This window comes from Semicossyphus pulcher, unplaced genomic scaffold, assembly GCF_022749685.1.
Source record: "Semicossyphus pulcher isolate SPU_LCO1_2020_fin unplaced genomic scaffold, fSemPul1.0.p SCAF_5, whole genome shotgun sequence".
Taxonomy (NCBI): Eukaryota; Metazoa; Chordata; class Actinopteri; order Labriformes; family Labridae; genus Semicossyphus; species Semicossyphus pulcher.
Genome location: NW_027211726.1, coordinates 11,780,405 through 11,802,397, shown reverse-complemented (window position 1 = coordinate 11,802,397; position 21,993 = coordinate 11,780,405). Strand labels below are relative to the sequence as shown.

General features: G+C 43.4%; 1 protein-coding gene across 1 annotated transcript in view; it reads left to right on the top strand.

The window, feature by feature from the left end:
- The window catches only part of efna3a (ephrin-A3a), a 71,487-nt gene extending 50,293 nt beyond the window's left edge, over window positions 1-21,194 (top strand). The window contains exons 2-5 of the mRNA XM_069681387.1: window positions 6,125-6,426; window positions 6,653-6,718; window positions 8,775-8,852; window positions 18,859-21,194. Coding sequence (XP_069537488.1) covers window positions 6,125-6,426; window positions 6,653-6,718; window positions 8,775-8,852; window positions 18,859-18,977 — 565 coding nt within the window. The 3' untranslated portion in view covers window positions 18,978-21,194. The remainder of the gene's footprint in view (window positions 1-6,124; window positions 6,427-6,652; window positions 6,719-8,774; window positions 8,853-18,858) is intronic.
- The last annotated feature ends 799 nt before the right edge of the window (window positions 21,195-21,993 follow it).

The window sequence follows — 21,993 nt, the reverse complement described above, 5'->3', positions numbered from 1 at the left end:
GTGGCGGTAAAGTAGGGCAGCAGAACAAACAGCACTAACTTCAGTCTGAGAAGAAAAACCGTGGTGGGTTTAGACTTTTCATTTCCATTCATGTCAGTAGAATAAAAAAACAAATACAATTGCACTGGTGTTATTTTCCTTGAAAGGCAGCAGTGCTTCTGCTTCTTTCACTTTGATGCATTTTGGCAGAATTATTATACAGAAAAACGACAGAGGATGTGGGTTTGTTTTAGCTTGATGCGCGGTGAAGCAAAGAAAAAATTGATTGACATCGCTCATGTGGAAAACATTTCCGGATAATGTTCCATATTTCTCTTTATTTCTATTACTCACAGATTATTCTTTATGATGTTTCCCTTGTTTATTGTTCACCACAGGAGTATAGATTTTCTGAGGCTCCGTTTCCGTCCACTGTATGTTTTTAAGTGTTTCGCTGCAGCGCTAGCTCACTGCTGTTATTTATTGATACCGGCTGTATTCTCCAAAGACTCTTTTTAGCGCAGATGTGAAAGGTGCAGCGGTGCTATCTTTGTCTCAGTCTTCCGCTCTCTTCCTCTCCCTCTCTCTCTCTCTCCCCTGGCAGTCTTCACCAGCCTGTGCAGCCTTTACTAACTAGCCGCGCACTCCCACTCATAGGAAAATGATGATGAGACAGCAAAACCAGCCCAGAGACAATGCACAGCAGAAAGAGAGGAAGAGAGTCGGAGCGAGGGAACAGGCTGCAGGAAAAGAGAGACAACAGGAGAATGAGAGCCATCACTCTTTTTTATGCACTTTTACCACATATATGTTCGTCCCCGGGGAGCACTATGTCTCTGTCTGGACCTCGGTGTCCCTTTCCCTGCCTTTTCTCTTCATCATTCAGTGCATTCTCCTCCCTCCCTCCACCCTAACTTATTAGATCTCCTCTCACCCCTTCTTCCTCCTCTGTTTCTCCCCTCCTCGCTCCTCCTCTCCGCTCCTCCCTCCATCCCTCTCTGCCCTGCAACCTTTCTGTCTTGTGCCACTAAGTGTTCTGCTTATATAACAGAGAGCACCTAGAGGGACTCCTCTCGCCCAGCCAGCCTCTTCTTCTCGCTCCACCCTTTTAGTCTCCTGTTTTTCTCCTCTGCACCACCTTCTCATCTTCATCCTCCTCTTCCCTTCTTCTCCTCTTTATTCTATTGCTGACTGTATGTTTGGATCAAATAGTTCTTCCTGTTGTGCAGCTACTTGAGCTGTAATTGATTAGTCGAACGAAAGAAAATGCATAGCAAACTATTTTGATAATCGATCAGTCGTTTCTGTCAAACATCTGCTGGTTACAGCTTTTTAAATGTGACGATTTGCTGCCTTTCTTTGTCACGCATAAAGGTAAAGGAAGAGTCTTTGGCGTCCGGCCTGCTGGTTGGACCAAAAGAAATAGCCATTTTAAGATGTCATTTTGGGCTCTCAATTTTGGGCATTAGGACTTTGCAGCATCTTCAGTCTCGACTCCCAAGTTTTGAGTTTTTAATCTTTTGTGTTTTGGTTTTGAAATTGTAAAAAGCTTTTTTTCACATTTCACTCACTGAAATATCAAAGAATGAATTGTGAAAAATATCAGAATAACCATAAATGAAAATAATTGTAGCAGCCAATTAGGGCCACACTTGAAAGGGAAAAAAATCAGAGATTACAAGAATACATTTCTGATTATTCTAGTATAAAGTCGTAATATTACGAGAAAAAAGTTGTAATATTATGAGAAAAAAGTTGTTATATTACAAGGACAAAGAGTCAAAAGAGAAGAATGTCATAATAATGAGAAAAAGTTGTAATCTTATGAGAATATGAGTTATATTACAAGTACAAAGTTGTAATATTACGAGAAAAAAGTCAGAATCTTATGAGAATAAAGTTGTAACAGGAGAATGTCGTAGTAATACGAGAAAAAAATCATATTATTACAAGAATAAAGTCGTAAGATGACGAGAAAAAACAGTCGTAATATTACGAGAAAAAAGTTGTTATATTACAAGGACAAAGAGTCAAAAGAGAAGAATGTCGTAATAATGAGAAAAAGTTGTAATCTTATGAGAATAAAGTTGTAAGAGGAGAATGTCGTAGTAATACGAGAAAAAAGTCGTAATATTACAAGAAAAAAGTTGTTATATTACAAGTACAAAGTTGTAATATTATGAGAAAAAAGTCGTAATAATATGACAAAAAAGTCGTTATATTACAAGGACAAAGTTGTAATATTACGAGAAAAAAGTCAGAATCTTATGAGAATAAAGTTGTAAGAGGAGAATGTCGTAGTAATACAAGAAAAAAATCTTAATGTTACAAGAATAAAGTCGTAAGATGACGAGAAAAAAGTCGTAATATTACGATAAAAAAAGTTGTTATATTACAAGGACAAAGAGTCAAAAGAGAAGAATGTCGTAATAATGAGAAAATAGTCGTAATATTACGAGAAAAAAAATTGTTATATTACAAGGACAAAGTCGTAATATTACGAGAAAAAAGTTGTCATATTATGACAAAAAAGTCGTTGTATTACAAGGACAAAGTCGTAATATTACACGAAGAAAGTCAGAATCTTGAGAATAAAGTTGTAAGAGGAGAATGTCGTATTAATACGAGAATAAAGTCGTAAGATGACGAGAAAAAAGTCGTAATATTACGAGAAAAAAGTTACATTACAAGGACGAAGTTGTAATATTATGAGAAAAGGTCAAAATATTACGGGAAAAAAGTTGTTATATTACAAGGACAAAGTCGTAAAATTACGAGAAAAAAGTCAGAATCTTGAGAGAATAAAGTTGTCGTAGAATGTCGTAATAATACGAGAAAAAAATAATAATATTACGAGAAAAAAGTCATAAGATGACGAGAAAAAAGTGGTAATCTTATGAGAAGAAAGTCAGAATAGAAGAAAGTTGTAATATTACAATAAAAAAGTTGTAATGTTATGAGATTAAAGTCGGAATTTTAGGCTATTGTTAGCCTATGTCATTATGAAGGGGAATATCTGAAGAGCAGCGAGCCGCCTGCGATAAAATGAAGAAAGTGTGAAGTATAACTTCAGTGAGCATCTTGTAAATGATCGCACAGGAGGCGTAATACAACTTTAGCCGGAGCTATATCTATTGAACATGTGACATCTCTTAGCGAGTAATGTTCAAGCACATTACACAGCTTTACATGACAATACTTTAGTATAGGCTTCACAAATACCAAATAGTTTTGGCACATCAGCACCACATTGTCACACGTAACAGGACTTGAAAAAATGATTTTATTTGAAAATGAGTCTTGATTTTAGTCATTTATGCGCAGGAGGCTGGCTGCTCTTCTGATACGACCCTTCAAAATAAGATACAGGCTGACCATAGCCTAAAATTATGACTTTATTCTCGTATTCTCAGTTCTTTTCTTTCTTAAACATGGCCCTAATACTCCTATAACCAAGTGATAATCAAAAGAGTAATACAAATGATTACTGGTATTTATGTGAGATATTTAATAAACAAAAGTGCTAAAAAATATCCCAAATTTGCTGTTTAAATTTAAGTATTTGCTGCTATTTTAATAGCAATTTCAAGTTAATATCTTTGGCTCTGTGAGATTACAATGGTTATTTTTACTTCTGACATTGTATGAACTAGTTAATCATTTCTTGATCAAGTAATGACAATCAAAGTTATCACTGCAGCCCTACTTTCCTCCCCCGATTGTAGAGTCAAGCCTCGTGCACCAAATAAGTTGTGATTGTTCATTTCAGCCTCACACGCATATTTTTTTGTCTCTTCAGCCAGAACAAGAAGAACAAACACATCACTCATGAGTTAGCTGCATTTAAAGCTGTACTGTGTCAGTTGTACCCAGCAGCCTTTTATCCAAAAATACTATTGAGTGCTCAAACACACACACACACGTGCAGACACACACCTCATCCTGCCTTTGCTTCCTTGCATCCAGCTCCTCTCTCACGCCGACATCCTCTCACCTATTTCTCAATGACTGCATCACTCTCCCACTTCTTACACGCCGCTCGCGTCCGGGATTCTCCTCATCGCGTGTTTTCATATTCAGCACAGCCTCTTCCTCCTTCTTTCATCTTAGGTCTATCTACTTACCATTCTCTCCATCCCACACCCATTGTACCTCTCTACCCCCCATCTCAAACTTCTCCCCCCTCCCCTCTCTAAATATAGTCCCTTTGAAGCAGAGCTGTGTTGTCTCTTTCCTGCAACACTGCGAGACAAAAGTCTGTCATCTCACATCTGAGAGGCGGGGATAGAAAGCACAGATAAGATTGATGGGCCAAAAAGAAACACCGGTTAAGAGAATTGATATTCATCTGCCTGAGCGTGGGTGTGTAAACGAGGAGAAGGGGGTGGGAGATGAAAAGGAGGAGAGGATCCAGAAAAAGGAGCAGAGGCAGGAAAAGAAGATGGCGAGACAGAAAAGGCGAGAGGGAGAGGGAGAGAGGTGCTGTGACATTTCTGATCCACATTTTGTAATTGAATAATAATCTCTCTGGAGGCCTGACCTAGTAACGTATGCACGTGTGCGCATGTTTGTGTGAGCGTGTCTAAAGCTGTGAGTATGTGTGCGTTTGCACAATGTATACACAGTGCGAGCGTGTGCTTCTTTGTATGTGTAGCAGAAAATGTGTAAGAACGAGGAGACATCCAGGAGAAAAAGAAGAGAAGCAGAGAAAAGAGAGAGAGGAGGGTTGCTTTGTCAAACATAATGAAGCGCAATAGCTCCCCCTAGTGGTCCAAATAAGTAATTACAGCTCAAACATAGTGCTTGTTACACGTCACTGCAGCCAAGTACAATTCCCATCTCATCAGCTCACCTGCAGGAGCCCTTCTAATCACTCCTACTTTGTCTAATTACAGATTGTGTCATTTACATAATAAGTATACTTAGTATTATAAACAGCTAAGATCACAGCGTGGCAGCAGAATGCAAAATGAGGAGTGTAACCGTCATGTACGTCACACACACGCGCTCAACCTCGAAGTGGCCTTCCTTAGCAGCTCGTCCATCAGCGGTGGTTTCCATGGGAGCTCGGCCCATCATGTGTGCCGCGTGCAGGCCGGTTCCCCCGCGGCCGGAGCAATACATTGCGGCTGACAGGAACTGCTTCCGCCTCAGTGACCCGGCCCGCAGCCGGCTCCGGGGGAGAGACAGGAGTGCAGATTATCATTCTCAGCAGCGTGTTTAGCTCTCACCACGGGGCGTTTAGAGGGAAAGTGTGTTTTTTATATGCAGAGGGGCGAGGAAGGTGTAATAGTTTCTCTCTTGAAACGATAGTGTTAATGTAGGGAGAACACGTCTGTCAATCTGTGGCCTCTTTCTGTCGCTTTTAAGTTACATTTGTTGCTAAAACGGACAGAAACGTATTTTACAAGATTTAAATATTTGATTTCACTTTTAAGTAGTTAAAAAACACTTACTTAACAGAAGCTAATTTGTTGTCTTGCCGAGACAATCTTTATATCTGTCCATTGAATAAAAAGCTACAGCCCTAGGATAGGATAGCCTAACCTAGCATGAAGCCTGGAAACGGTTAGCAAGGATCTGTCTAAAGGTACACAAATTCACCTTCTAGCTTCTTTTAAATCACTTTTTAATGTGTTTTATTTTGTTTGTAAAGTGTTTAAAGGGCAAGTTGCAGTTTTGTTAGAGGTAGTTTTCTGGCTTTAAAGGAGAAATTCGCCCCTGGAAAAAGCCACCGTCAGTCAAAGCTGGTGTTCTCTGTATTCGATAGAAGCAATAATATTTGAAATTGGCGCCGTAGCTGTGGAGAAAGTTGTTCAAACAGCTCGTGGTTTCTCCCATTCTTCATTCCTACAACACCCAGCGTGCATTGCACCCCTCCCTCTGAAAGGAACAGCCCAGCAAGAGAACCTGGAGTGAATTGCATTTTTTCTACCTTAATGGCATTAGCTCCCCATAATAGCATGATAGAACTGAGGCTGCAATATTGGCGAACTAGCCCTTTAAGAAGGGATTTTCTGCATCCTTACAAGGCTCCAAATGTCAAACCATGCCTTTTAACATTTAAAGAAAACAATCAGTTATTTGCAGCCTTTCTTATCCACATCTCTGTCTGTCCTTTCTCTCTCTCCTCTCTTTAATTCAGGTTACGGAGGGAGGGCTTCACGGTGCAGGTCAGCGTCAACGATTACCTGGACATCTACTGCCCGCACTACAACATCAGCCAGCGGGGGACGCTGGAGCGCACCGTGGCCGAGCAGTACATCCTCTACATGGTCAGCTACCACGGCTACCGCACTTGCGACCCCCAGCTCGGCTTCAAGCGCTGGGAGTGCAACCGGCCCCACGCGCCGCACGCTCCCATCAAGTTCTCCGAGAAGTTCCAGCGTTACAGCGCCTTCTCGCTGGGCTACGAGTTCAACGTGGGCCAGGAGTACTACTATATCTGTGAGTCGGGCCAGTAAACAGCCTAAGGACGCTTCACATCCAATATTTGAATATCTTCTCCTCAGCTGCTGTCACCCACTCGTATTGACAAGCGTGTGGGTGCTGCTAATAGATTCTGGAAGTTCAGCCGAGGACAGGCGACTGCTCAGAAGCTGGCTTGTGAGGGTGTTGTGGCCTGCAGAGGGCACAAGGTTGACATGTTGTGTGTGTGTTTGCTATCTTTCAGCCACGCCCACCCACCACCACGGCCACAGCTGCCTGAGACTGCGAGTCTACGTCTGCTGCTCCACCGGTGAGACCCTGCAACTCTCTCCCACTCATTTCATCTTTCTGTGTCACTTCATCTCCACTTTTCCTCTCCACTCGGATCTCTTTGTATCTCCCAAACACACAAACAAAGAGCTGGAGAGACGCAGAGGCAGGAAAACTTAAGATCTGACGGTCTTGTTTTAGAAAAGAGGCTTTGCAGCCTGCGTGGTTTTGATGATGGCGTCTCTTCTCTGTCTCAGTGCTATTACAGTAATGCTCAATCTCTCTCTCTCTGTGAATGACGTGCTCTCGTGAAACTGCACAAAAAAAGTAAAAGGAAAAAAACTGCAGGATGCGGCTCTCTCTCCCCCTCTGTCTCCCTCTTCTCCTCCTCTTTCCCCGGCTCTCTTCTGATGCCTGCTGCTCCGTGTAGTGTGTGTGTTATTTTTACCCTGCTCTCTCCCCTGCAGGCCTTTGATCAGGCAGCCCAGCGCTGAAAGCCTCCCCCCCCTCTCTCCTCTAACCTTGTCAGCACTAATACATCCCACACTCAGGCCAGTGTCAGCCCCTGTGTACACATCACCTTAACACCCCCCACCCCCGTCCCGGTGTCACGGCTAATCTATTGATGTGTCTACCATGCCTGCGTTAGCTTCCACATGCAGGAGTTTGACCGTGCGTGTGTGTTTCTGCACATGGTCATATGTCAGCCGTATAGCTTTTTTTTTTTACGTGTGTGTGTTTACGTGTGTGTGTGTGTGTGTGTGGATGAATGGGCATGTGTGCATCGGTGCATTTCGTCCGTTTACAATCCCCAACCTTTACTCAGCAAGGTCATTTTCACAGCTTGCTATCAGAGCGCTGTTGACTCCCCCCTGCCTCCACACCGTTTTTATCCTCCCACCTTAACTTAAAGGACTCGCAGATTACAAAGAACACATTCATCGCAATATGATTTACATCTGCAAATTGATTGTTACCAGCGTCTCTGTGAATGCTTTTGCATCCTCTGATCTATGCATCAGAATTACAGATGCACATATTTAGCAAAAAAGGAGAGCTAAAAATACACACAGAGATGCATATTTTCAAACCCACACATCCTTCATTTGTCGGTAATTTGGCGACGCAGACGGGATGTAATTCTGTGTCTAGACGAGCAGAAAATGTGAAAATGATTTCTGTCCACCGGCTCCAAATGCTTTTAATCACATGGAAGTCTGGCTTCTCGGTTATTTTGGACTTTATTCGCATATATTAACAGGTTTCAGTAACAAGGCACTGTAAGCTCAAAGTGCACCACATATAATACAGAAAATACAATACATTAAAATGTAAAGACATAAAATAAGGCGAAGTGGCTGTTTTAAGAGTTGGTTGTCTCCCTATCGGAAAGTTGGCAGTTCGATCACCAACTGCTGCAGTCTACATGTCAAAGTGTCCTTGGGCACGACACCGAACCCTAATTTGCTCTGAATGTAGTGAAATCCGGATTGGACATGCAATGTGTCCCAATCCAGGAGCTGCATCCTTCGAAGGGCGTATTTGAAGGCTGCGTCGAAGGCTGTCCCAATTCAAAGGCTCCTTCAGATGCGGCCAACAAATGCACCCTCTTTTTGCCGCGCCATGAAGGATGCATAAGGTGCACTGCCTAACATATCCTGAAATGGAATGTGCGCCAACTCAAACAAGACGTTTAAAACGTCTACGCAGGATATGAATGGCGGCGCGTCCTTCGAAGGCTGCAGCTCCTGAATTGAGACACAGCTGCATGTTGCATAGTAGCCTTTGGCATCACGGTATGAATGTGTGTGTGAATGGGTGAATGAGACATGTAGTGTAAAAGTGCATTCCATTTAGAGGAGTTTATCCATGTAGGATTTTAAGTGAAGACAGGAAGTTTGGGTTTCAGTTTGGAGCATGAAAGTTTGCTGCTTTCTTGACCATGTTTTACTGTATCTGTATAAAATTTAGCCGTTGCTGCTGAGTTGTTGTTTTAATCTGGCGTTTCTCTCCCTCTTTGTTTCTCTCCTTCTCTTTCTTCCTCCCTCTCCTCTCCTTCTCTCTATCTTTGTGTGTTTACATGGTGTGTTTCTCAGTTTCCCAGGCAGACGATGACTCCAGTCAGACTCCTCCCGACTACACAGTCAGGCCAAACCTGAAAATACACAACATCGGTGAGTGACTCGGAGCTGCTGAAAGAGAACGGCAGCCAGTTGCCAGATGCTGGTCAATATTTGGCTGCGGCTGCGGAGCTTGATTTGTGTAGCAATCATTGTGGAAGGGAACCAACCATTTGTTAGTTTTCTTTAAATCTATGGTTGGCAAAAGGAAATCCCCGAACTAAAGCTGGTTGATGAGTAAAACCTTTGTTGTGTTCTCTTGAGGGTTGTGCAATTTGGGTAGGACGATGAACAACTTTATTCTGATCCTTCTTATTGTCTGTTTTCAGAGTTTGAGTCATCATATCGGTTGTGTTAACTTTCTACACACCAAAGGAAAATGGAAGCGCTGAAACAATGCGCTGAAATGATACTGGCCCAGATTCTGACCTCATTCTGCAGCTCATTTGTCAGTGTCGTTATCAAATTAAATGTTTCCTTAGTGACATTAATTCAGTCATGACAGGAAACTAAGCCAGTTTTTAGCGCCACAGCAATGCCTGGCCTCATGTCGCCTTACATGAAAGATACTGAACACGATGAGGAGCTCTAAAAAACAGGAACACGAGTATCGGACGGATTCAGCATTACAAATATACAACCATAAACAACAGTTAGTTCTGACCAAGTAATCTGATTGGACAAGAGGCATTCCATGAGTGCTGATATAGAGAACAACATCACAGGGACTGTTCACTCTGTGTATCACTCCGCCTCAGCCAGGTGTTCAGAATACTCAGACCGTGTGTGTCTACATTGATTAAGCTGGTGCCTCTGAATCACACAGCCGACTCTTATTTCACTGGTTGATGATGAATTAAAACAGATCAATGTACATGATAAAAACAGCTGATCTGTTGTAACCTGTAGACACAAGCTGTGTCCCAATCCAGGAGCTGCAGCCTTCGAAGGAGGCGGCCCATGGAGGATGACTCATTCATAGCCTGCGTAGACGTTTAAAGCCGAACTGAAATGAGACAGTCTGGTCTACGGGGGATTTCCTGTTTGCGTCACCAGCTGTTCCCGCCCTTACTCTTGCTTTCCCAAATGCTTTTCCCAAATGACGCTCCTGTTACCCGTCCAGTTTGAATTGGCGCGCGATGAATCTCAGGATACGTTGGTCCACGAAGGATGCACCTGATGGATCCTTCGCGGCCCGGAAAAAAGGAGGACGCATTTGTCGGCCGCATCTGAAGGAGCCTTTGGGACAGCCTTCGACGCGCCGCTGTAACGCAACCGGCCTTCAAATACATCCTTGGAAGACTGCAGCTCCTGGATTGGGACACTCCTACAGAGTGCAGGAGAATGTTTGGGTTGCTTGGCAACAAAAGTCCAGTTTCAGTCACTGTGAGGAACTTTATTGTTTGTGTAGTTTTTGGCCACCCCTGTTGTCAACGCCAGACAAATCCAGTGGGTGTGTGGTGTTCTCTAACACAAAAAAGTAGTCCTGCTTCCTTTTAACTTTCTAACATGCTCCTGACTGTGAAACTGTTCCAGAGGAGATGTAAACAAAGACTCTTTCAGTCTGCGTGCTGTAAATATTTGTCAGAATCTGACAACAGCGGTAACAGGCAGGAAGTACTGTATAAGGATATAGTTAAACTTAATCTTCAGGCTGATGGTGCGGTTTGCTGGCTTTGGGGTCAGTATTAAATTTAGTTTGTTTCATGACAAGTTAAAGACTTCTCAGTGCGTTTGGGTTATAAGAATCGGGATAAGTCGCTAATACCGAGTTAATAAGAGCTCTAGATTATTCAGATAAGTGGCCAAACAAGGATAATGTTCTGGAAACGATGATGAATATGATAAACAGACAGTTTGTGCAATAATTTTACTGTTTGCCTTAATTTCAAACCTGTTTCTAACAGCTTGTGTTCCCCCATCAGACTCCTCTGTAACTGTTGCAACATTACCCGAAGCTGTAAAACTAAAGGGGAAACAGTGTTGTCTCAATGTGGCCAAAAATTAAACAATTATGATCCTTTAATGCTTTAAAAACACGATATACAATATCTATACCTCCTACTATACACACACACACGCACACACAGGTAAAACCGTCTTTCCTCTCGTGCAAAAATCCCCAAGGTCAGCAGAGGTCTTGTAAGGAATGAAAGGTCCATGTTTACCTAAAGAGAAAGCATGTTAGCCAGCGAGTCAATTGTGCAGCTGAGCGGTTACATAAACCCTCCATTTTTCTCTCTCTCTTTCTCCCTCCATCCTCGCCTCAAACAAAAGGCCTCTTGCCGGGAATCATTTAGCATGCTTGTGTGTCTGCGAGCTGTGGGCAGCCTGTGACGAGGGCTAAGAGAGTGTGACCTGCCTGAGATGGAAACTGAGACCAGAGGAGACAGAGCGAAGAGAGCTCTTCAGCCATCAGCGACGAGTACCTTCAGAGAGATTTGGAGGGATAGAGAGAATGGAGAGACGGATGGGGTGAGAGGGGGAGGCGGGGAAGAGGGGGAGAGATAAAAGGCAGAGAGGATGCAGCAGGAGAGAGTCTGACAGAAAGAGGGACAGATAAGGTAAAGAGAGAGAGAGATAAAACCGGAGTGGGGGCAGAAAAAAAGGGGGGCAGAGGAAGAAAGAAAAGCTCAGTGGTGGGCGAATTGCTCAGCAGTAACTCCGGCTCCAGCTTACGTACAATTTAATATAAAAAACACAAACTGGCAGGGAATCATAAAAACTCATAGCCTCGGGCGTTGTGATGCATTTTGCTGAATACATTTGAAAGGATAACAAATTTGGGACACGCACATTCATGCGCTCTCAAACACACACACACACACACTTTGAAACAAACCCGTAGCCCTGATGGCACATCTGACCGCTGGACACCCACTCCCTGACTCACCCTGAGGACCAGACCGGCCCACAGACTGGCTCTGCATCAACACATCTCTGCCTCTCGCTCCACTTATGTTCGGGCTCGTTGTCATCCTTGTAACAGTATTATTAGCTCTTGCTCCTACGTCACACTTTCCTTTTTTAACGCGGTGTCTTAAGGATAACTCTCGTTTTCTCACCGCTTGTAGTTTCAGCAGTCATTTCTGTGGGTAAGAGCGAGACTGTATCCATGGCTGAGATGTGGAAACATGGTGGCAGACAAGGCAAGGACATGAGCAGTAAGATGCTTGTTTACCACCTGCCTCGTCATCCAAGTCTTGTATGCGCTTATCTTTTATGCTCCATTAGAACATGTGTCCAACTCTAAGTAATTACTTCAAATAAACTACAAAAATGAGGACCAAGTTATAACTAGTGTTGTAGTTAAGACCACCTGAGTGAAGACAAAGTCATTACCAAGACCAGAGAGTAACGGGGCTAGAGACTTTGAAGCTCAGAGACAGAGGCAAGACCACACCAGAGCGCCTGACACACTTTCGGTAATGTGGAACGTTAAGGGAGCGTTCACACCTAAAGTCTGCTTGATCCAAATCAAAGACCAACTTGTCACAATGTTCCCTTTTGCCTTGATTTTGGTTTGTGTTCACACGGCAGCTTCACCAGCGGACCAAAAGTTTAGATGCAGGAGTAAACTCTGTTTTCTGATTGGTCAGAATTTCCACGTGGGAAAAAGTCCTTGAAGTAAACGGAGAGAGAGAGCAAGAAGAGAGAGAATAGCCGACTTTTTTTAATTCGGAGTTTGATCAATTCCATTCTGCTTTACTTTTTCACTGAACAGTTTGAATACCTCCATATTCTGTACTCATCTTGCTGCCTGGTTACCCAGCTGTCTTCTGCCAGTGTCAACATCCGTCATCCGCCCACAATTCACTGTTTTTTGCTTCCTGTATTAGGTCCTACAATTAAGTTCTCACTATAGTCTGTATAAAATGATGGATGACGTGACAGCTCCCTAAAAGTGAAGCCAAAACATTTCGAGCGCCCCCTGCTGACTGGCTGCAGTATAGGTCATAAAGCCCGCCTCCTCCCTGTTACCAGATGGGACATGCGTCAAACTATAAAATCAAAATACATACTAAATACCATGGTTTCTGTCATTATAGTTAGTTCTTATCATGCTGATTTACACCCAAGTGTTCATTTTTCTGACAAGTTTAATTCTAATGAGTTATTTGATGCTGTAAAAAGGATGATTGACAGCTCTGTTGACAAATGCGGCTCCTGCAGCCGATCTGTTCCGGATTAGCAGAGTAGAGGAGGAACGGCAGGAGGAGACGGAGCTATCAGAACAGTCAATGAAGTTTCCATTACTGTGAACGTCTGCTTCAGCAAACACAAGAAGCTGTTCTGCTGTTAAACACACCGACGTGCGCAATCCTTTCTGTTGTTTTTTTCGAGAATTTAAGTGTGTGTTTTGGTTCGCAGTAGAAGCTACGGTGGGTCCACCTGCCCAATCTCTACTGCGCAGCTCTGGCTCCAAATGACGTCAACGGCGCAAGATGCCAGCGCCCGTCATGGGGTCTATTTTGGCTTCCATCTTTATATACAGTCATTGGTTCTCACCTGAATCGAACTGGACCGTGGTTCATTTGGGAATGGACCGAGTCCCGTTTTTTCTGCAGACCATAGTTTGGTGGTTTGGTCCGCACCAGAATTTGAATGCGTGTTCTCACTTGTCCAAACTGACCAGACATTCAGAGTTAAGTCCAAAAGTCTGGACCAAAGCTGTCGGGTCTGAATGCAAAACTATAGGTATTCCTTAAATTGATTAAAAGCTCCACATTCTCGTAGAAACATGCAGAGAAAACAAATTCCTCTTCAAGAACAGGCAGAAACCTCGAGCAGAACCAGACATATTGGTGGACAGCCATCTGCATCGGCTGGATGGAATGAGCAGACAAAGTGGGATAGAGGGAGAGACAGAAGGAGAGAGAGAGAGGGACAGACAGAGACATAAACACAGCAACAGTAAAGTGGACTATACAACACGTGTGTGTGTATAAATGTACCAGAGAAAATAATCAATTGCAGTGGTGAATTTTATGCAAAGGAAAAGCCAATTTGTCACCATTTGCCCTCTCCACTCAATTTCCCCTCAAGCTAACACTTCATTAGCCGCATCAATCATGAACAGTATGTTAATTAAAATACGCACGTTGCAGCTGAAAGTAGGATTGTAGGATTTGACTTCTAAACCCCCTGCACCACACCTCTGTTCTGCTTGTTGCCGCTAGCAACCTGGATGTTTATTATGAATAGCAGCGATCCGTCATGGTGGATGATTTTATAGCAAATGGTCTCTTGCCACAAATGTGCTTCAAGAATTCAGCATCAGTCCCGCTGCTTATTGCTTGAATTAATCATAACTTTATAGCTTCCTGCAGCAAAGCTTCTGCGATTCTTCCGTCTGTGACACACTCGGCCCTTACCCTTTCCTCGAGTGTCTGCAGCAGCAGTAGAGGGCTGAAGGCTGAGACATAAATGAGGTGTTGGACCAGAAAATACAACCGTATACAGACCATTTCAGGACAAATCAATAGGCTCTGTCACCCTTGATTTAACTTCTCTGAGTGGCATTTTTTGAGCAGATCTTTCTTACAATCGTAAATACATAAATTATGGTTGTTTTGCACCAAGTAAAGCAAACCTGTTCATCCAGCATGTGCTGTCTGTACACTCCGACACGTATGACCATTTTGGGGCTAATAGTAGCAGCTTAATCGCAGACAAGTTGCCTCCGCGCCCAAGAATTAGGCTGAACCATGATCGGTTTTACTTCATTGTGTCCATGTTCACAAAATCACTTGGTTTGGTTTTGTTCTAATCAATCAGGAGCAAGTAATGTATCTATTTAACTAACAATATTTTCAATCGACAGAGGCTACAATAGGAGCAATCAAATGTAGGGTTTTAGCAGCAATCAAAGACATAAAGAGAGCTTGTTTTTAATGGATGTAGCTCGGTAGTTATGAAGGAAGGTGTCATCCCCATTGTAAGTTTCTCCAACAGAGTTTTGATTCGTCGACTGCTACTCTAAAAAATGGAAATTGTATCCATTAGCATGACTTAAATTGGTGAATGTAGCTAATCCAAGCTAGTTTTAATCCATCCATCTATCCATCATCTATACCGCTTATCCTGTTCAGGGTCGCGAGGGGCTGGAGCCTGTCCCAGCTGTCATTGGGCAAGAGTTGTGGTACATCCTGGACTGCCAGTCAGTCACAGGGCTGACACATGGACAGACAACCTTTCACACTGAAATTCACACCACATGAGCATGTCTTTGGACTGTGGGAGGAAGCCGCAGTACCCGGAGTGAACCCGCGCATGCACGGGTAGAACATGCAAACTCTACGCAGAAAGGTCCACTTCATCCAAACCAGGGTTCAAACTAGGAACCTTCTAGCTGTGAGGCAACAGCACAAACCACTGCACCCCCGTGCAGCCAGCTAGTAGCCAATCAGTGCTAAAGCTAACATTGTCAAGGGTTAGCTGTGAGGGCACAAAGACAGAAGTGCTTTGTAGCTGCCCGAGGTTGATGAGTAGATGACTCTTTCTTTGGACACTTTGTTGTGGTTTTATTTATAGCTGATGGTCATTCCACCCCAATATTTCTCAAGCTGTTCCAGGACGAGTCTTTCACTGTTGCCAAGAGTGTTAGCTTCTCATGGTACCCATTCCCTCAGCCATACTGTGTAAAGGTGCAACAATGTTGAGGCATGCTCGGGCAATAAGGAATCAATCTACAGGTATTAATAGACTGAATGCCCTCTACTCTATTACACCTCCCCCACTAACCCATACAGCTGTAACCATACATGATGGGTCCATCGCCTTGTGTTCTTTACGCATCACTGCGACCCTTCCATGGCTGCAGCGCAGTTGGCACAAGGATATATCAGACCTGACAACCTTTTCCCACTCATCGACAGTCTCGAGCTGATGTTTCTTTCCTCACTGTAAATGCCTTGGGCGGTTCACCGTGGACAGGAGAGCTAGCCTGCGCACTCTTGTGTTGTTACACCCCAAACAGACAAGACTGAACCAGATTGTGTGCTGGGAAATTGATTGCTGTATCCCACAATTGCCCTGTGATGTTCGGTGTCCTACTGCGGACCTTTGATAGCTTGTTATGGCCCGAGGCGCCAGACGTCCCCCACATTTATCTTTCAAGGGCGGCCTCCCTAAATAGCACAAGGTTTTGAAGAGGTGCATATTGTGCAGCTTAGTGATTGTCCAAGCTGCTGGCACCCACAAACAAGAGTGTGAAAATGAATCTGTTCACATGCATGTACTAGCTTATATAAAGGTAAAGGAGAGCTCTCTTCTTCTTCTTCTTCTTCTTTTTTACTCCAGGAAACTCTCTGATGAAACTTTTTGGAGAGACAAACCTGATGGTGGGAAGGCTATGGAGTTCATTTTGTCTATATGATGCAAGAATAGGTTTGAATCAAAAAAAGTTTTATTGCAAATAAAATACCTTTGTTTTATTTGTGAACCCCAAAGTTTTGTTTGCGAACCCAAAAGTTTCGTTTGTGAACCCCAAAGTTTTGTTTGCGAACCCAAAAGTTTAGTTTGCGAACCCCAAAGTTTCGTTTGCGGACCCAAAAGTTTTGTTTGCGGACCCCAAAGTTTCGTTTGCGGACCCAAAAGTTTCGTTTGTGAACCCCAAAGTTTTGTTTGCGAACCCAAAAGTTTAGTTTGCGAACCCCAAAGTTGCGTTTGCGGACCCAAAAGTTTTGTTTGCGGACCCCAAAGTTTCGTTTGCGGACCCAAAAGTTTCGTTTGTGAGCCCAAAAGTTTTGTTTGCGAACCCAAAAGTTTTGTTTGCGGACCTCAAAGTTTCGTTTGCGGACCCAAAAGTTTCGTTTGTGAGCCCAAAAGTTTTGTTTGCGAACCCAAAAGTTTCGTTTGTGAGCCCAAAAGTTTTGTTTGCGAACCCAAAAGTTTCGTTTGTGACCCCAAAGTTTTGTTTGCGGACCCAAAAGTTTCGTTTGTGAGCCCAAAAGTTTTGTTTGCGAACCCAAAAGTTTCGTTTGTGAGCCCAAAAGTTTTGTTTGCGGACCCAAAAGTTTTGTTTGCGAACCCCAAAGTTTCGTTTGCGGACCCCAAAGTTTTGTTTGCGAACCCAAAAGTTTCGTTTGCGGACCCAAAATTTTTGTTTGCGAACCCCAAAGTTTCGTTTGCGGACCCAAAATTTTTGTTTGCGAACCCCAAAGTTTTGTTTGCGGGCCCAAAATTTTTGTTTGCGAACCCCAGAGTTTCGTTTGCGGACCCAAAAGTTTCGTTTGTGAGCCCAAAAGTTTCGTTTGCGGACCCCAAAGTTTTGTTTGTGAGCCCAAAAGTTTCGTTTGCGGACCCCAAAGTTTTGTTTGCGAACCCAAAAGTTTTGTTTGCGGTTCAGCTGAACCTCGTGGGCTGGACCTAGCCTTAAAGATGTAAGACACGTGTCTGTGGGCCAGTCTCGATCGGAATGACAGCTTGGCAACGTGGTGACGTCATGGCAAAGTGGTGACGTCACACCTCCACATTAAACTGTTTCTAGGTCCAAGCCGCTATGTCTCCTATTTAGAATATGCCGCAGTGCTGTTTTCCTCACTGTTTTAACCGTTCTGATTCTAAAAAATATCCTTAGTTGTCTTTTATTGATCTCCATGTGTTCTAACGTGTACCTGACATGTTCATTATCATAGATGGTGAAAAGGATTAACCACAACGGGACATTGTAAACGTTTGGCTTTTACCTGTGGATGCTACCGTAAGCTAACTTTAACTTTAAAAGGATAGCAATGATTGGAAACACTAAGAAGTGGGTTCACAGCTAATTATACAGTCTATTGTTCACAGCAATATAAATCCTTATAGAAACTTTTAGCCCTCATAAGGAGTTGGTTATCTCACTTACCACCTTTGGTTTAAATCCTCCTTCCTGCATGTCCTGCCTGTTTTCCTGTTGAGCTCACCAGGTGTGAGTGACAGTGTCGCATGTCATCGCCGCAGACAGTCGCCTGTTCCATTAAAACAACTCTGACACGGACAAGCGTCACCCACAACCCAGACAAACCAGAGCGGTCGGATGGTTCAGACAGCAAAAACAAAATTCTGAACATTCATCAGACATCAGCTGTCATGTCGTCGTCGTCTCTGACTGTTATCTCTTATCACCTCCATGTTTTTACTTGTAACCACCTACTGTCTCCTTTATATTGAGCCAGCTCCACACAAGGCTTTAACAGCGTTTTGAAGACGTGTTTAATTTCCAGTTAAAGCCAGCTTGATTGATGGAAGACGAGGTGGCAGCATAGTAAAGTAAACGTAATGGGATTTAAGTGGACAAACACATGATTTCAAAACAAGTATTTTCCTTCTCTGTAGTTTCCTTTTCAGCTGTTCAAGCCAATCATTTCCATAATGATACAATGTAACATCAGAGTCACATCTCGGCTTTAAACTCCTCCATTATCCCTCCATAGATCTCTCTTTTTATGTCTGAAATTGCGGCTTTTTCTGCACTTAGATGTTTTTCTTACATCTCAGTGCAGCTTGCTCAGGTTCTTCTTTAAGTCGTGATGTATGTGTGAGCGAGATAACTGCCTTTTGCTTTATTTTAGGATGTAATAATAACCCCCTGAATGTAATGGGAAACATTAAGTCTAGACGGAGCATAATGACTCGGTGTAATCCACTTTTTAGCGAATATTACAAAATGTGTTCACCCGGCTCTTTCTCTGTCTCTTCCCTCCAGCTAATGTTCTGTTGTGTCTAATCAATGGCGAGGACATAGTAATTTGGTTTGATTGAAATCCCTCGAGGATAAAAACATCATTAGTGCGAAAAGAGGAATACGTGGAGGAAAAGAAACAGATCAGAAACAAAAGTGTTTTTAATTTTCCATCCCACAGGGGGAACGGCCATATGTAGCCGCGCTGATGATAATTGGTGGTTTGTTGATAATTGCATCATGTCTCTTTCTCTGCATATGTTAAAGCACAATTTGCATGCATCACACATTGCTTTTAGATTGATGAATTAATAATGTAGTAATGGTTCATTTCCTCCTGTCTGGCACGCTCTCTCTCTCACTTTCTGCTCTTTTCTGTGTCTTTCGCTCCAGATGAATTTAACCCCGAAGTTCCCAAGCTGGAGAAAAGCGTCAGCGGCAGCAGCCCATCACGCGACCGCCTTCTTCTCACCGTGGCGATGCTGCTCGTGTCCGCCGTGCTCTTGTCCTAGCGAACTGTCACCGGACGTGACACTTCACGCATAGCTGGACCGCCTTGTCCAAAGGGCTTTGTATCCACCAAGCTGTTGATGTGAGAGTCGGCGGGAAACACAGACACAGAGGGTCAAGCGGAGGTGAAAAAGAACCCCAATCCAGACAACACAGAAAAAAAAAACATCCTTGAACTCAAGTTAACTTTAAAAAAAAGGAGAGGCCTTTTTGCTGTCATATTCACACCTGTGTACTTTGTTGGGCATCATTAGCATATGAGTACCACAGCTTTTCATGCAGGTGTGTTGGAGACAGAACCCCAATTCAGAGACTTCTGTGCTGCTATCACGCCTGTGGACTTGTGATGAGTTGGATGTAGACTACACTTCTTCTTCTTGTAGCATGGATATTAAATCACCTGAGGAATTAATAAAAGATTTTGTAACTTTGACGGAGACAAACGAGGACTTTGCAGTGGATTTTAGGACGAAGTATGCCGATGGATAAACTTAAATGTAGTAAAGTGAGCAGGACTCTGCAGCTGCACTGATCTTACCTGTGCTGTTCAGGTTATTTATGTGATCAGGCAGTGATGAGAACTGCCGCTGCTGCCCTGGACATTGAGGAATGTTTTCACGCTGGTGTAAAGGAGCTGCTGGTAATAAGAGCCCGAGGTGTTTCTTAAGAAAAGGGAAAGACTTTTTTTGAGGATATCCACGGGCCTTTCAAGAATCCATTTTCTCCAGACATCAAAAATACCCCCGGCTTTGTGATAGGCACCGACGTAAAGCCGGCGTTTCTTAGAAGATTGCGAGTGCCCTCTTAGAACTAGTCCTTTTGTCTGCATTTCCTGCCTTCACACAGTAACAACCTGAGAAAAATACAGACCCAGGACTAGTAATTTGACGGCACTTAGACATGGTAGATGTGTGGTTTTTTTGTTCCGATGCATTTACCTTCAGCGCTCGGCGCAGGTTTTTTCCGGGGATGTCAAACCTTTCTCCTCGCAGCGGAGTCGTTCAGAACAACACTCATTTGCAATTTAAAAAAAAAAAGACTCTCACAGCAGCAAGTTCCCTTTTAATCCCAGACAACCCCTATCAAGTCCTTTTCCACTTCAGAGGTTCCTGGCCAATCAGTGCTGACGCCCATTACAGCAGTCACAAGTCACCATGGAAACGACCCCATACAGTCGCCAGAGTGCGGCAGGTGCCTGAGGAGAACTTGTGCTTTTGAGTCTCAAAGAAACGCTGCCGCCATTTTGTTACAAAAAAACCCACAAAACAAACACAAAAAAAAACACAACACGTGTGAATGTGCAAATAAAGTTCACTTTTTTATATTGTTATAAAGGACAACGTAGGCTGGCATTAATCAAAGTTACAATGTTGTGCTTTTTTAAGTTATTTACTTTTCAAATGTATTTATTTTAACATTAAAGTCTATTATTTATCTACCTAATTTATTAGTGTGCGTTTGTAGGCCTTTGCTCAATAAGCTATGTGCCGTTTTTTTATTGTTTTTTTAAACAGTGAGATTTTTACTGCAGCATTTTGCTTGTGTAGATAAAAAGGCCGATGTAATTCAGCCTAAAGACTAAAAGAGGAGAGGGTTATTGGTTCTGACTAATAGGCGGGGATGTACACTCTCATGTAACAGAGGACATGTCATAAGCCAGCTGTGATTTACAGACACGTGTTTAATAGACGGGCAGCATTCCTTTAGAGCTGCACTTGCAAAACAAAGGAGTCTGCGTTGTAATGTATATTTATAATACATGCCGGTTATGGAATGTGCGTGCGTGTGTGTGCACAGGCGTGTGTGAGCGTGTGGCTTTATCTGCCTGCTTTTCCTGCGTGTGTGTGTGCGCGTGTGTGTATGTGTGAGTGAGGGGGCGAGCGAGAGAGAAAAAAAATATGTGTGCACATTTGCGTGCGTGTGTATGTAGAATGTGTTTGTCCGCGCTTTTCAGAGTATGTGGCATTTAGAAATTTCGTACCCGTTAACGGAGTCGTTTGTAGGATCTGAATATGCAAGTGTGTCTGAGAGAATGTGCTCTTCTGTAATGTTAGTTTACGTTACGGGGTTTTTTGGGACGCGGGCGCAAAGCATTTACCGATGTTGAAGACGACCACAAGAGACGTGTGTTTACCTTTGACGAGAATGACAAGAAAAAAACTGTAAATTGATCCAAGAATGATTAAAACAACGCCGATTAAAATCTTTTTGCAAATTTACCTCTGTGTATGAAAGTGTTTCTTCGACGCACAGCCTGTGTGCCCTGTCTTTATCTGACCCCTTCACCTCCACTCACCCTGCACTCACTGCTGTTTGTTTTCCTTGAGCACTACTTGAGCGCGCTCCCTCTTCCTCTCACACTCCTCTTTTAGACGTGTTGGTTGTGAGCGGACATGTGTTCAGACAGCGCTCCTGCTGCACGTACTCGCCGTGTAAAACCCTCTCTCACATGGCCCCGTCCTCACAGCGCCTCGCTTCCATCTCACAAACACTTCTTCTGCCATAAAACATAATGACAGTGTGGGGGAGTGGGGTGGGGGTCACGGGTCCACATCTCCCACTCAATCCATCTCTCTATCTGTAAAAAAAGAAGAAGAAAAACACCTGCAAGCCATTCACGTCTCCACAAATCTGTCTCCCGCCGTCACTCCACGTCTCTCTGCTCCTCCTTTGCCCCTGTCAGATTCTGTCTCATCTTTGTGCGCAGGACAGAAGGCCGCCGACAATGGGGAGGGACACATGTCTCACGTGCACACATGTCCATGTCAGAGGGGACGGAGGGGGGCAGATACGATTCAGCCTTTCATGTTACACGTCTTTCTTTTCAAATCAAATAAAAGAGAAAAAAGCAGAGCAGGTTTTTCTCTTGGGTCAGAAAGTGTGTAGAGCTCTCCTGCCAAGAAAATCTCCAACTTAATTTAATATAATTCACTTGATTGACGATCTAATTGACAAAGTGTGAGTCATACTTAACCGATCACGTCTATAAATGTCTGATTCACAGCTGTTTGACTAAGC